The 17321-nt window shown below is 34.3% G+C and overlaps 1 protein-coding gene across 1 annotated transcript; it reads right to left on the bottom strand.

Moving 5' to 3' along the window:
• Positions 1–11517: 11517 nt before the first annotated feature.
• Positions 11518–13086, bottom strand: LOC135833730 (proton-coupled amino acid transporter-like protein pathetic). The gene has a single exon (XM_065347490.1). It carries the CDS (start codon positions 12933–12935, stop codon positions 11550–11552), a length of 1386 nt encoding a protein of 461 aa, XP_065203562.1. The 5' UTR covers positions 12936–13086; the 3' UTR covers positions 11518–11549.
• Between the last annotated feature and the right edge of the window lie 4235 nt (positions 13087–17321).

Raw genomic sequence — 17321 nt, 5'->3', positions numbered from 1 at the left:
GTAAGAGATAAATGACGGCGATGCATCGAGTCTCATTTCCCACGCGTTACCGTGGGGAAATTCTGAGCTCCCGCGCTTGGAGCTTACATTTCAAAAAGGGGCTTGCGGCACGGGTTAATATGCATCAATCGAGCTGAAAATTTGTATACGTCATTTTCTCATAGAACAGCACCAAACTAGGGGGTGTCCCAAAAAAAATTCAAATTTTTTTTTTAAGGGCCACCCTAGTGGAGTATCCTTTAATTTAATTATGCTTTGGTGATTGCACCCTGTAACATAGAAAAAATTAACTACTGTAGATTTGCTCTCAGATAGCTGAAGCCCTTTGTCTTTTGACCAAGTAACTATTTTATTTGTTGACTGTTGAAGAGCAGCTTCAGCCAGTGTTGGATTTTTTGTGGATGCAAATATTGTAAAATCATCGGCAAATATCGAGAATTCAGTTGGGAAGTTGATTTCATCTGCTACAGAGTGTATGCCAACGCCAACACAGAATAGTGTGGGACTATAGTGTGTCCAAAATAAGACAGTCAAAACAATCAAAGAGACATTCACACATTTGCTCATCACCACGCAGAACTTCGTTCATTTGATGCCAGCATTTTGTCGCGCAATTTTTTGTTGTGCAGTGTAAATTAATGTAATCGCCTTTCACCTCGGTATGCCGAATTGTCTAATTGTCTACTGCAGTTTGAATGTTTTGATTGTCTTATTTTGGACAGACCATAATGACTTCAGTGACTTCACCTTGTGGGACTCCATTTTCAATTTCAACAATTTATGAAACTATGTTTTCTAAATCAGTGTATGCAAGTCGATGTATGAGGAAATTCTGGATAAAAGTTGTCATTTTACGTTTTATATTCCATAAGAGTGGCTGGTCCATAATATGCTGTCTCAACATTTCTTATGCAATTTTTGTCAAATTTTTCCAAAATTTTTTTTAGGTTTTGGTTATTTAGTAGATACTTTGTTTAGAAGAATTGATAAATTTTTAGAAAATTTTAATATAAGTTCATCATTGTTATTGTTGATTTACAGTGATTTAATGCTTGTTATGTTTTTAAATCATTTTTAACAATGTTTTATAAAATTATTTTTGCCTGTTGTCCGTCTTCTACTGAAATTTCATCCTTTTTTTTGGTAATGCCCTTGTCCAGCAATGATTTCGATGCTTTTTTGGTGTTTTTATTTACTTATCAAGTCTTGAACTATTTCTTTCAGAGTTTCGTGCAATTTTCCTTTTCATTTGCATAATTTAAGCAATTTTTTCTTAGTTTTTGGTTATTTTTCATGCTAAATTTTGCTGCGATTTCGTCCTTTTTTGATGATTTTCATTTTTCATTTATTATACTTAATTCGTTTTTTCGTGTTCTTACATGTTCAACATCTTGTGGAATCTTACTGAAATTTTATCATTTTTTGTTGATTTGCTCTTTTTTACATTCTAAATCATTTTAACTATGTTTTGTGTGTACAATTTTTGCTACAATAATTTCTTACGAAATTTTACCCAACTTTGCTGAATTTTCCTAAATTTTTATTTTTTAATTTTCATTAGTTTTAATGCGGTTTTCGTGTTTTTTATTTTTTCAAACATAGGTATTTTCATGTTTTTTGCAATTTTTTACCATGTTTTGTCAAATTTTATAGATTTTTTTATCGATTCTAATGATTTTAAAATTTCATTTTTGCAATTTTTCTCCTACTTTCTAGAAAATTTTTTAGTTTTGGCCATTTTCAGTGTTTTTAGTGCATTTACTCAATTTAAAAGAGATTTCACCGATGTTTCATGCACTTTTTTTCAAAATTTTGTTGAATTTTATTGAAATGTCTTCCGTTTTTGTTTACGTGTATTGATTTTTAATATTTTTTTCTGTTGTTTTTTTATATCATTTCAACAATGTTGTATGCAATTTTTCCGGAATTTGTTAACATTTTGTGAAATTTCGTTGGTTTTCCTCAAGTTTTATGGATTTAATTTCTTTTTAGTGTGTTTATATTTCATTTTATTTGATTCCTATCTTTCGACCAACATGTTTCGAGTAGAAGGTTTTGATAATTTGCAACTTCTTAAGGAATAAAAAATGTGTGAAAATTATCAAAATAACCTTTTCCTCTCCCCCTTTCCACCCTCTCACTGGAGTCCTGACGGAAATTATGACAAATCATCGAAGGAAACTCGTGAAAAAAATCAGGGTGAAATCGGAAGATTCCATTTTATTTTTAGTTCCAGCTCATCTGAAATAGATGGGAAGACAATCCATGGTGTTAATAGAATTGCATACTCAGTTTGCCGTAAATACAGGGTGAGTATTACTAAACACTAAACAGTAAACTGGGTGTTCATTCTTTCAGCTCCTATTTTTTCTATGAGGTTTTGATTTCTCGCAAAGCTGCTAAACTTGTAGATAGGAAATTCGAATCCAGTTGTCGTGATATTAAAAAACTCGAAACTGAACTTTTTTTTGATAAGACCATCCAGTTTCCTTCCCCCTTCAAATCGTCGAGTTTTTTCAACTTGTTATTAAATATTGCAAGTTCATTGATATTTTCGTCGTTTCTGGGTTTTGATAAATCCTCTGCATCAGTCTTATGAAAACTTTTCAAATTATTAACAAAAATGTTCTTAAAATTTTTAGAAATCGCTCAAGAATAAAATTTCATCTCTAGCCAAAAAAGAAAAGCTAAACGCTTCAAAATCCCGAATTCTTCAAGAAAAACGCTTCCATAAAAGCTTCAAATTGACTCTTTCGTATTTTTTTCCGCAGCCAACTTTATAAAACAACTTCAACACTCTATATAAATGGCCTAGCCAGTATTAACACACTTGTACACGTTTTATCAGACGTTAAATGCGTTTTGTTGACAGCTTAGGTATGGTACTACGACGTGGCCCCAAAACATAAACAACACTTGACATCACGTACAGCTATAATAATGCTGGATGGTGGTATTGTACACACAATGGCTCGAGTAATATACTCCGAGGTGCTTTTTAGTCTACGTTTAATCAATTCTATGTAACACGTTTTAATTAAAGAACACGCGAATGAGTCGAGTCGAGTCGAGTTGGAGGCGGCGGAACACTTGGGTTACAGTAAGAGTGAAACGTGGGTGGAGGGGGGGGGGTTGAAAAAAATCACAACAGACGCCTTTTGCCAGCCTATAAATCACACTCGGTGTTCCTCGTGTCGACGATATTTAGTACCCGACGTTTGAAAAAATTCCCATCGAATTGTATTCGTTTTTATTTGGATAAATTAACTATAAAAGGAAAACATTATATACAGAAGGGTGTACTGTATAATAACGTTGACGAGGCCAACGTTGAACACGAAATGGTATATAAAATTCAATGCACAAAGTTGAAAGCGAAACTCTCTAGACGAGGAAATGGATTCGTGTATTAGTTTACATTTCTGACTTGAAGTACCCCCTCACTACTGGTGCGTTTTGTGTATGCCAATTCGGAAACGTGAAGAGGAAATTTTTTACTGGTAAATAGTAATTAACATTCGGTAATTGATACGCGAAAAAAAGCGCAAACCGTAAGACGCCAGTCGGAGGCGGAAACGAGTTCGCGATTAAATTGCGGAAATCAGAAGAAAAATTTCATTGGCTAAATCAGCTCATAAAAGAAGAAATAAAACCCATAGTTCGGTGGCTATGGCTGTCGCTCGTGTATGCGGGTTTTTTGCTGCGTTGGGTAAGAGCAGCCTGTGGGGGTGAGAGAGGGGGATTATTCGTTAAAACGAGCGGAACGTTTATTTTATTATTTGGGCTTTTAAAGAGTAGCGGAGTATATATGTACGATGGTGACATGGTCAGCCTGGTCGACGACTGTCAGGGGAGTACTTTCTTTAAATCTCGTCTCTTTTTTCGCGATCCCAATTTAGAAAAATAACGACTCCTTAACAGTTCAATTTATTATCTCGTTTTCTATGTTGCTATGTACGACGACCCCCTCCCCTCCCACCTCACTCGCGATCTATCCTCGTGCTTGTATTATTTTTTTTTTTCAATTCAACATGTACGAGTATATACATTTATAGTACCTCTCGCATACCTCTCTTTATTCTTTTTCTTTGCCCTGGGTTTGAAACGACTCTGACGACGAATCGCTATATTCGATAGTTGGTATAACAATTGCAAATCATACGTTATATCGAAAGCCTCTCTGCTTCTCTCTCGTTGGTTTTCTTATTCGCCGGCTGTTTCTTTCTCCGCTATACACATTTATTGAATGAAATATCGCCCTTTATCCGGCCGCCAAAAACGTGTACGGTGTAGTAGCCGTCGAGTGGCCAATGAAAAATAATCAATGATACGCCAAACAACCTAACAACAGCTAAAAAGAGAAACGATTATTGTATTTTTGAGGTTTTCAAAATGTTATATACGTACACCGAGCATATATGTAGGTACGAGGAGTAGGTATTATATTATAAAGGTGCCTTTACTTTTGCTTTCTCTCGCCATCTCTCTGGTTTTTAAAACCGCGTACACGTGTACCTAGCGTCGATATTTTGGGAAATTTTCAAATATATAAATAACCGCACACACAATTCACAAAACTTGCTCTTCGGCTTTGTTCGAATTCAACACTATATCTCTATATTGTACGTTTACAAGTGTAACGATTGCTGTAGAAAGAAATTATTCCCCTCCTGTTTTCCGCTCCATCCTTGGTACTCCCTTCGTATATAAGTGAAGTTTTTGATAAAGGTATAAAGGTACGTACGTATATACTACATACAATGAGCTTTTAGCGTGGAAATTTTTTTCTTTCTCTTTTTTCGCCGGGTCACGAAAAATAGCCCAAATGTTCGTAAATTGAAGCGATGGTTTAATTGAAAACACGCGGTCGGATCGAACAACCTAAGATGTTTTTTCATCTATTGTATACGCGGCTAGAGTTTCCATACGAGTTGATAATCTAGTGGCTTGACTCGGACATGGGTGATTTTTCCTTGTAATAGAGTAAAGTGGTATGAGAATTGCAACTTGAGAAGCGTACCTACGATTGATAAAATAATGGCCTTATTTGCGGATTATACGCAATGAACACTCGTGTCTTTGTTGGGGCCTGAGTTTAGTGTTTTGATGGGAGGATTTCTTGGGTTTAAATTAGGTACTCTTTGAGAGGTTCTGCTTTTACTCGTATTGGCGTTTCTTTGTTGATTTTTAATTATGCGGATTGATTATTTTTTAGACTTGATAGCTATAATATCTAATGTTGATTTTAGCACCCCATCCCCGGATTTATCAAGCAATAATGACTATTACCAGAATCGTTTGTTAGATACCTATAGTAAATATGTATATGTGGTGACTTTGTTCAACTTGCTGGTAATATAATGGACTGCAAACCAATTCATTTCCAACATCATACACATTCACATTCTATATTCATCCACTAATTTCAGTTGGAATGACAAACCATAAGAACTAATCTCTGGAAACTTGGAATAATGTGTGTAAGAACTCTGTTTCTCATGGTGATGAATTTGTTGTAAATTTGAGAGAGAAGCAACTATACACCAGGCAAAACATGCAGTATCCTCATTCAAGATATTGAGAACCACTTTTTTTCCTGCAACCATTGATGCAATGGAAAATGAGAAGAGGCATTAAGGGGCTTAAATTTGTTGAAATTTATTTTCAAAAAAAGTACATTTTTCAGCATCCACCCTGACCAATACCTTAGAATTCTTCAATTTTTGAATCTATCATATTTTAAAAGTTTGAGTATAATGCTTGTAAATATCAGATGGTGAGGAATTGAAAATCACATTTTTGTGTTGAAGGATTTGCCCATACAACAATGACTATGCTAATTTTGATGTAAATGTCTACCCATACACATCCGTCACTTTTGGATCCCATTTATGTCGATGTGAATTTTGACCTTGTGTTGAGCCAATTGTCGATGTGATTGTCAACCAATGTTGATCAGCATTCATGTTGATAATTGGTTCGACACAGGATCAAAATTTACATCGACATGTGGAATCCAAAAGTGATGGATGTTGATGGATCATGGATCGACATTGGCATCAAAATGTATGTCTATTCTATATCCTGCTATGTAAAGTTATAAAATTTTAGTTTCAAAATTGACAATTTTGCTTGTGCTGAAAGCAGCATCGAAGCAGGACCACCTCCAAGAGGTACAGACAGAAAGTCTGTACCTACCATGTAGATGTTGAACATAAACTCATTGTATTGAAAAAGGTGCAATATTTTATCAATGAGTACTAAACTAATACATTTTCTTGTCGATGTTAACATTGATGTGAAATTCAATATCAACTCCACAATGTTGTCAGAAATTATGAGAAAGTTTCTAAAAAAACCTACCTAGTACTAATTGAACACTTTTCCATCACTATGTTGAAAAAAACATACCTAGTTTAAATGTCGTTGTTGACAATCTTTAGGTATGGGTAACATCTTCTATGTTTGGAGATGTAAATGTCGATGTCAATAATTGTTGTACAGGTGACATCTTCAATGTTCAGATGTTTTACATGATAAATTAGCAAAAAATTCAAAATTATATCTACAATTTCCATGTCTTTGAGAGATTTCAAAAAAAAAAAAAAAATTACATATAGGGTGACAGCTTTTACAAATTCTCTTATCCCTTCATTGAACTCAGCAGTAGGTCTAATTTTAAAAGAGCATATTATTATTCTGCTTTTAAAGGCGTTGGCTAACTCACTTACCACAAAATCACAGGTAGGTATTAGAATTATTATTGTTAAAATTGTTAAAAATGTCATTGATGTTGCCTCCATTGTATTAGCAGGGGTAGTAGTTGATGCTCAGTGGGACACAGTACAATTTTGCTCACTTCTTGCGTTGTGAGCAAGTGATTTCAAGTGGCCTAAATATTTTTCAATTTTTTCCTCAATATGACGTGGGCAGTTGGAGAGAGGTTTGGATCACCAACTATGGCTGCTAAAGCTGCAGGTTGAGCTGAAAATTGTAGAACTTCTGCAGATGTGCTTAATTGGTTAGCATTGGCAATAATTTGATAGCTCACAGCTGAGATTGATGTAATCACTGTTGAAGAAGTTAAGGATTGAGCTAAGGATATTTCTTTCATGTTGATGTCATACTACATGGCATTTCAATACCATATGATTCCCAAATTTTTGTTGATAAATCTCACATTTAAACTTGTACCAAGTATTCAGGTTGCTGTTGTTGGCAATTTTTTTTTTTTCATTTTTCTTACAAGTATAAAAACTATTCAAATATTTTTTAGAAAATGGAAACAAGTTCATACAGTTGGTGAGAAACATATTAGTTGTTCGCATAATTTTATAAAGATCAATCAAAAGTAAGTACATAATTAGTGATTCTGAAAGCTTGATTCTTCCTCTCTTAGAATCACTATTCACTTTTGCCCTTTAATATTTTTATCCCATAGAAAAATGAATATTTGTAAAACAAGTCAAAAATAGGCATTCCAAAAATATTCTGTTTTAATAAATAAACAAATAAAAACAAAACAAGTACATCTCTAGGATTAAAAAAAAAATAAACAAAATCAATGATTTAGTTTAAAATATAACTAAACCTGATATTTCATGGCATAACCATTCAATTTAATTACTGCATTCAATCTTTTTGGCATATTTGAGATGACTTTTTTTGAATAATCAGAAGATGTAGCTTCCCATTCTTCTTTCAATTGTTTTTCAACTTTGAAACAGAGGAATTTGGCGATGAACACATTTTTCAGTCTAATTAAATCTGGTGATTGGGTGGGTGGTTTGAGAATTTTAGGAACTTTGTAGAGCAGCCATTCTTGAATTAGTTGCGATTCGTGCTTCTGATATTTTTCTCGATGGAATTTAAACATTTGTTCAATTCCATATTTCTGAGCAGTGGAGAAGAGATACCTAACTTGAAAGTTAGGAAGATATTGCTGGCTGTTCATCTTTCCATTGATGAAGACTAATTCCCCCACCCCAGAAGTTATAATACAACCTCATACCATGACATGACACGCACACTATGCTTTACAGTTGGTTGTAAGTTTATTGGATTTAGTGCTTCATTTGGTCTTCTCCATATAATTTGATGACCATCTGATCCAAATACATTGTACATATTTACTTTCATCGCAAAATATAACATTGTTCCAGTAATTTTCACTTGTTAGGTTGATTAACATACTCTCTTGCAAAATATACTTGAAGCATGTGTTTCCAAAACGCACTAAGTCCATTTTCAAAGATTCTGAGGTTGCAAGGCCATCTAGCATAAAGTTGTGGCCCAAAATGGCTGATTTTTTGATATGTTGTGTCTAAGGGTCTTGGCTACAACATATCAAAAAATCAGCCAATTTGGTCCATTTCTACGTTTCCAAATCGTACTAAGTACCATGAATTTCTTATCAATATTTTTTTGGACTTAGTGCGTTTTGGAAACACATGCTTCACTTGTACACAGTCTAGCCATAAGTTCTGACCCTACTTTAAACGCTTCCAATACAAAAACGAAATTTTAAAAACGTAAAAGTGATTATATATTCGGAAAGTAGATGAAAAAATCTTTAATTTGACTGTATTTAGCTGCAACATGCTGCTCAAGGCGCTTAACAAAACGGGAATGACAGATGAAACGACAGAAGCCCCACGTACGCAAAAAACCAAAAAAAAAAATTGATCGAAAAATTTTTTTTTGAAATTTTTTTATGCGCATCAAATTTTTTTCACTAAAACAATAATTCTGTGCTCCAGGATCACCAAATTACTATTTTAGTAAAAAAAAATTGATGCGCATAAAAAAATTTCAAAAAAAATTTTTCGATCAATTTTTTTTTTTTGGTTTTTTGCGTACGTGGGGCTTCTGTCGTTTCATCTGTCATTCCCGTTTTGTTAAGCGCCTTGAGCAGCATGTTGCAGCTAAATACAGTCAAATTAAAGATTTTTTCATCTACTTTCCGAATATATAATCACTTTTACGTTTTTAAAATTTCGTTTTTGTATTAGAAGCGTTTAAAGTAGGGTCAGAACTTATGGCGAGACTGTGTATTCTTCTATTCTTATCATTCATAAAAGTTTTTTTTTCATGCTATTCTACCATTGTATTCATAATTGTGTTAGGTTTTTTAAACAGGTTTTGGCAAAATTTGTTTCAAAATCACTTGATTGACTTCCATTGTCAACTTTGAAGCCTTTAATTTTTTATTCTTTTTTGGATTTTTCAGAAGATTACTCACTCATCATGTTTGCTTAGAACTTTTGGTCTGCCTCTTTGTGGGATAGAAGCTACTCTGTTTTTGTTTTTGAATCTTATAACAATATCACCAACTGTACTCCCAGGTATTTACAAGTTATCAGCTATTTCTTTACGAGCATACCTATAGTTGAGGAGGTGGATAGCAAAACGCAATAACTCCAAAATTACGAAAATTGAGTTTGATATCTATCCTTATGTAAAATTCAACGGGGAATCCATTCCCGGTGTCAGATTTTGTCCATCAGTTGAATATCATAGCGCAATCGAGGAAAACAAGTCTGATTTTAGAGCTAAATGCATTAAAAAATGAGATTTTGTTTGCAAAATGCAATAACTCCACTACTTTTTATACATTTCAGTTGCGCAGATGTGGTAACACTGTTTTTTTTTCATCGGGTGGGTAATGAAAATCGTTGGGTAGGAGTTACTTAAAAAAATGGTGCTTTCGTTGCCACTCTCTGAATGCCATATCACACACGGGAATTATTTGAATTTCACATTCCAGTTTTATAATTGTTTTTTATCGAAAATTCTCGATTAAACAGAAGTTTTTTTCTATAATTTTTCAATTTTTTCAAATAAAAAATACGTTTTTTTGCAGAAAAATACCAAAAAAAAATTTTGCGTTCAAAACGCAATAACTTTTTTTTCTTTTCCTCACTGTGCTTACCCAGGTGACCGAAATTTTGAAATTGAGTGGAAATTTTATTTGTGGCACCTTCCCCTTTCATTTGACACCAATTTCGGAACTCGACCCCCCACCCTTCCCCTCCTGACAATTTTTCCTAATTTCCCAAAAAATCCAAAAATGGAGTGATTGCGTTTTGCTATCCACCTCCTCAATTTACTTTTTTGAAAATAAGAAATTACACATTTTTGGATTTCTATTGGATGTTTTTGCCTTTTCGGCCAATTTTGATTTAAAACAATTAAAACGTGCTTAAACCAATTCAAAACGTTCATAAAATGATACACAGTAGTGAGCGACAATACATACAAAAAAGTTGTTACAAGTCCAAGTTCAAAATTTCTCATGTGTTTCTCAAAAAATCCCAAAAAGTGATTGTTTACATTCAAACCAAATATTTTTGGAATTGACATTTCTGTTGTGTTTTACAAATATTCATTTTTCTCTAGGCTAAAAATACAAACGGTCAAAAGTGAATAGTGATTCTGAGAGAGGAAGAATCGAGCTTTTAGAATCACTAATTACATACTTTTGATTGATCTCTAAAATTACACGAGCATGTAACAAAAAACAATGGAGCTAAACCTAAACCAAATATTTTCGGCACCAACTGTAGTTGAAAGCAAATTTTTAAAAAACTTGAAAAAAATCAACAAGCTTAATGTTTGAAATGAAACACCTACTATCAGACAGAGTTTCAACTAATCTGAAATGGATATTCTTTTGAATCAATTTATACATATACGAGTACGTAGATGAGAGTTAATGCATAGGTGTGTAAGCTATAGATTATTTTATGTCTCCATATAGGTACCAAACAATCCTGAAATTCTAGGTAACCAAAAAAAAAAACAATCTTACGTACATTATACAGAGATAGACGTCCAAGTAAAATGTTACCCACACAACAGAGATGCTTCGTTCCAAAATGTACCGGTTATTAACCCTACATATACGAGGAAGCTACCTACCTTTATGTATACACCATCACGTTTTCAAATCCCTCCGGAGTCCAGTTCGGATTATCGGTCTTGTACAGGTTTAATCTTAGTACGTGGCTTCGCCTCGGAGACGAGAAGATTTAATTCCTGTGGACAGTTCTGCCACACGAATTCGTTCCGTTTTGCCGTTTAATTTGTTAGTGTTAATTTACCAAACAACGTTGAAAGCCCGAGCTTTAACGTGTCAGCTCGCAAATGATGGGTGGTTTTAGGTCATCGGTGGTTTTAACCCGGTCTCGTTACCGATTGCGAGTTTATATTGCCCAGTATACTACGTACCTCCTGGCTCCTACCTACGAGTATATGTACTGCAACGCGACTTACTGTAATAAATTTACTGAACGAGGGCCGTACCAGAGAGAGGATGAGGCAGTATGGCGGGGGTTGATTGAGTGTGAGGAATTTTCGTCGTGGATTTATTTCTTGCAAGGTAAGATTTTAATTTTACGTTCGAAGCCAAAATCGTTCTCATTTTCGAGTTTGAGAAGAAATCTTGAATAATCTACTTCGGTAGGTCGAAAGGGAATACAAACTTCATCACAACCGTCGAAAAAAAAAACACAAAAATTCTAAAAAAAAATTGAGAACATGTATTCAATTCAGCTATAAAACTTAATAATACTTCGAATAACTTGGATTAAAGCTGCGAAAAATAATGACGAACATATAGAAATAAGTACGAGATCTTTCAATAAGCTCAAATATACTCTTATGGTTTTATGTTTAATTTGGACTAGCATCAAAATATGCAAAAAGATGGGCATGGTTTCCTCCATTAATATCGCCATAACTCCTGATAAACTAGCCATTATTTTAAAATCAGGTAAAATAACCGCGAGGAAGTAAGCAGTAATGCATAGAAAAATTCTCAAAGCGTACTCCGCCATTATAGGATGGCTCATTTTACGATTTACGAATAAGTTACTCCATAATGTATCGAATATCGTGAACAAAGTTAATATAAAAGAGACACAAACAGAAAACGTGTACAGATTCAGAACAACGAGTGTAACCAGACCATCTGGAGGTAAATTGAAAAGAATGCTTCCATGAAGACTGTCGCCATATTTCACGTATCCCAAACATCCAAAGATACAGTAGATCACTACAACAGCTGATAATGTGACGTTGATGACGCCGAAAGAGCTGGTGAATGTCTTCGGATACCTCATGTTGTTCTTCAAAGGCACTACTATCATTGTGCACATGAATGCTCCCAAAGACAAGCCGAAGAAATCAGGGAACTTAGTGATATCTGCGATGGCTTTGATTTCCGATGAACTGTCGTAATCTGTAGGAATGGACAAGATCAAAACTACGTTGATGATACAGAATATGCTGGTCAATATCGATAAAGGTGCCAGGAATTTCAAATTGCGGATCAAAGCCATCGGTATTATCACCACCATCACCGCGCTGATTGCATACACGATGGTTAAATTAGCATCGCAGTAATGATTAATGATTATTTGCATGTTTCCACCAATAGTGATCAAGTATATGGAATTTGATATACATTTGTTGAAAACGTAATGGAAATATGTGAGGAATTTAGCGACAGGGATGAATTTACGAATACCTCGTGGTCCTTGCTCGAAAGAATTTGTGATAATACCCAGGTACGTCAGATTAGGCGTCTTGAGTTTCTTGCAGAGTTCGTATTCGACTTCCATCAACAGATGTAAAACGTGAGTGTAAATGAGTCCTCCTAAAAAGATACCGACGATTGCGACGCCGTATCCGACGCTTTTGAAAGCGAATGGCAAAGCTAACATACCAGTTCCGATGATGGTTTTAAACATGTTGAATAACGTGCCCCAGAAAAAGGAAGGATAATGTTCTTTACCGAAAGAATGAGGGTCGTAGTCGTCCTTGGTTGCATTTTTTTCGCATGATGATGGCTTCTCCAAGTCATCAGTTTGGTGATCTGAATGTGTTGAAGATGAGGTACAGTTACAAACTGCTAGAACGGAATTAAATACCATTTTTGTACTCGTATAATTTGACGCGAATATTTTCTTGATGAAATTTTTTTAACGAATTTTCAATCGAAATTCAACTCGCACATAACACTTCGAAACGATCGTCAACGATAATGATACAATTACTCGTATTTTATCATCACTTGATGTAATACGACGTATCTACATCTTATGAAATACGATACGGTGCTGGTACTTGAGATTCATTGTTCATTTAGAGAGCTAATCCCGAGATCAGATCAATGGTTCATTTTCACGTGATAATAAATTTTGCATAACGTGACAGTGAGTTTTATATGGCGTGCAATACAGATGGATTTTATTTCGATTTCAGTGGTTTATATGTGAGGACGACTGTATAATCGCAACGTAAATTGTTCAGAAGACGCGTTTAAAGTTTTGTAACCGTTTTTTTTTATTTTAAATTCGAGTATAAGTGCGCGAATTTTCTCACAATTTTTTGCAGCTTCATAATCACAAGGTTTATCGAGGTTTGCCATAAAATGGCATTTTGGTCATGAGGTATCCGTTTTGGTTGAGAGGTCTCTCGAAATCTTGGAAAATTTCCAAATTTCTGCAATTCTGTCAAAATATGATTTTCGAAATGTAAATTTTATATCTAACGATAACTAGATTTTCATGATTTTGAAAAAATATAAAATCATGATGAATAATGTTTAATATTTGTTCGATAATAAGTCTCTTGCACAAATTTGGAAATCAAATGTCCGAAATCTCAAAAAATTCCTTATCATTTTGTTTCGTAGATTTCTACACTGATATCTTGGAAATCGAGGTTTCAAAATTTGTAGTTTAAAAATATTTAGAAATTTGAAACCAAGTACCTACAATGCCGTAAAAATGTCCAACACTGATGCACAAAATTTAAAAAATCTTTACGGGTATTCGAAATTTTGGTGAAGGAAGCTATGAAAAATACTATTTGTACTTCGAAAATGTTTCTCGTCGATCACCTTATTTTTTCATCGTTCTATAAATCAGATTTTTAAATCTACATAAGTATGTATTTACATTTCAAAAATCCAATTTTCAAGTGTGTAGGAACAGAAGAATAGGAATTTTCGAAATTTTCAAATCAAACTTTCAAAATTCTGACAATTTTGAAATTCGTGTCTTACTTTTTATAAATAAGTAATTATAATTTTGAAACAAAGCTTTTGTGAATTTGAAAAATTGGCGATTAAAAGTTTTCAAAATTCGTTTTATAGCTGTTTATATTATTTTCAAAGTCACAATTTCCAAAATCTAAAAACACAAAAAAGTATGTAATTGATAGATAATGTTATAATTTGAATGAATTTCTAAGAAATTTAAATTGAGAATTACAAAACGAAATTTTCAAAATTGGAAATGTTTTTTTTTTTTGAAGGGTGGGATGGGGGGGGGGGGTGTTTATAATTTCAAGATTATTGACTTAAAAGTAACCTAGAAAAGCCCCTTATCGTAGGAAGGAATGATTTTAAATTCTCAAGTCAAACTTTTGAAATGTTGGAAAATTTGAAACTCACGTCCTATTTTTTATAACATTTGCGAATCTTCAAAATGTAAAATTTTACCCCCTCCCCCACCCCCCTCCCAAAAAAAGAAACAATGTTCAAAATTTCAAAGATCTTAAAATTTACCCCAGGGAAAAATGATTGAATTTGATCAAGTCTGAACAGATCTAATTGGATCTGAAGAATGTCCAGATCTAATCATATTGATCTAGTCTGATCAAGATCAGTTCATATATCGTCAGATCCAGTTACTTCCCCGTGAGTGTCTTACGTATTGATTTTCTCAGAAACGGTAGAACCAATTTTGACCAAATTTGAAATTTCACAACCAGGACACTAGCCGGACATTTCGCCATCATCGTCATGTTCCAAAATCTCAAAGCTTCCTGACGAATCGTTTATTAACAGGTTGATGTGTTTTAAAACCAATTGCTTACGTAAACGTATAAATTGATTCATTTCTTGGTGAATTGTTCGTGAGAGTATCAAGTCATTTAAGGGAATCATTCATGAACGAATTGATTAATTTTTTGAAAGAACCGTTCGGGAACGAATTGATCAATTCTTTAATTTATAAATCAATTCGTTCGCGAATGATTCACCAAACATTATTCAATTTGTTCGTACATGATTCGTCAAAAATTATGTGATTCCTTCGTGAGTGATTCACCAAAATCAAGTAAATGAATCAATTCGTACGCGAACGAGTCACTTATATGAATTAATTCGTTCGCGAATGATTCACCAAAAATTGATAAATTCGTTCGCGAATGATTCACCAACAATTATTCAATTTGTTCGTGAATGATCCACTAGAGAATTCAATTCGTTCGTGAATGATCCACTAAAAAATTCAATTCGTTCGCGAATGATTCACCAAAAATTATGTGATTCCTTCGTGAATGATTCAACAAAAATTTAATAAACGAATCGATTTGTTGGCAAACGAGTCACTCATACGAATCAATTCGTTCACAAATGATTCACCAAAAGTTATTCAATTCGTTCGCGAATGATTAACCAAAAATTACTCAATTCGTTCGTGAATGATTCACCGAAAATCAAGTAAATGAATCGATTTGTTCGCGAAGAGTTCCAATTCAATCGCGAAAGATTCACCAAAAATTATTGAATTCGTTCGCGAATGATTCGTCTAAAATTAAGTCAATGAACTTTTTCGTTCGCGAACGAGTTTCAATTCGATCGCGAATGATTCACCAAAAATGATTCAATTTGTTCGTGAATGATTCACCAAAATCAAGTAAATGAATCAGTTCGTTCGCGAACGAGTTACTTATACGAATCAGTTTACTCGCGAATGATTCACCAAAAATTATTCTATTCCTTCGCGAATGATTCACTGAAGAATTCAATTCGTTCGGGAATGATCCACTAAAAAATTCAATTCGTTTGTGAATGATTCATCAAATTATTCAATTCCTTCGTGAATGATTCGCCAAAAATTTAGTAAACGAATCGATTTGTTCACAAAGGTGTCACTTATACGAATCAATTCATTCGCGAATGATTCGCCAAAAATTATTCAATTCGTTCGCGAATGATTCACCTATCAATCAATCAATTTGTTCAATCACCAATCGGTTATGAATGATTCGATTCGATTCACTTCGCTTGAAAACAGATCAATTCCTATACAATAATGATTTCACAAAAACCGAATTAATCGTAAATTGATTGATTCGTTTGCGAAAGATTCATCAAGTAATCAATCAGATTGTTCGTAAATGATTCGATTCGACTGTAAACATCAATTTGCTATACAAATGTTTCAAAAAAAGTGATCGTTCGTAAAAGATTTTCATTTGAAGGAAAGTCGGTGTTTTTTTTCTATTTATTTTCGGTTTCTCACTTTTTCGAGTTTTTTTTTTTTTGCCGAAGTCACTCTTTTTTGTGGAAAAAATTGAGTATGAGCCCTGTGGGGTGGGGGAGGGATGTGCAACTTTTGATAAATTTCCACTTGATTCAAATCATAATGTAGGTGTATAGGATGGGAGATCTTGGATTCTTTTCATGTTTTCAGAGGGCAGTATTTTTCGAACAAATTTTTGCTCAGAAGTACTCAAATAATACCCAATTTGCCACACGTAGCAGTACCCCCTCCCCTATAGCTGTTTTCCTTCCCGCATCACATTTGAAGTACTCGAATTCAATTCTCCGAATGATTAATCTATTTTGGCAAACAAATTCACTAATTATTATTAGAACAGGCGCAACCTTAGAGGGTAGAAGAAGCATCACCCTCATAGGACCCCAAGGGTACAATATAGTGAAAAAAAAGTGTTCCATATAATATGTGGCTTCATGCATATCGATTACACGGTTCTGAACTATGCCGAACTTGAATCCGAGCCTACTCCACGTCTAGAATGCGTTCCAATGGCGAAAAGTTGGTCTTATGCGTGTAAGTAAGTATATATCGATTCCTCGCATCTGTGAGCGGAAGGCATTGAATGTTATAAGGCGAAGGCGATACTTGGAAATACCAAAGCAGCCATGGTATCGAAAATGAACACATACGCGTTAATATATTCGCGCCTTAGACTGCGAAATTTATTACATCGTCGCGGTTAAAACGAGTTATTGAGTTAGGTACGACTACGACTACGACTACGAAGACGACGACGAGTACACACAAGGTGAAAGCTGAAGCAGCAAGCTGCAGCGCGAATAGCGAATAGCGAGAAAAAAGAAAAATACGTATAGAAATACTAATTTATTAAATGTAACCGAAAAGGCGCAAATTTCGGCGAATTACCGAGCCGATAAATCATTGATGAGTTTTTGTAGTACCATAGTGAAGAGTTGAAAACGAGAGATGGTGAAAGCGGCGGACGCGGGACGAGGCGGGGGC

The sequence above is a fragment of the Planococcus citri genome, chromosome 1 (genome assembly GCF_950023065.1).
Source record: "Planococcus citri chromosome 1, ihPlaCitr1.1, whole genome shotgun sequence".
NCBI classification, from domain to species: domain Eukaryota; kingdom Metazoa; phylum Arthropoda; class Insecta; order Hemiptera; family Pseudococcidae; genus Planococcus; species Planococcus citri.
The sequence above is the reverse complement of the archived record's forward strand: the minus strand, read 5'-3'. Positions and strand labels throughout refer to the sequence as shown.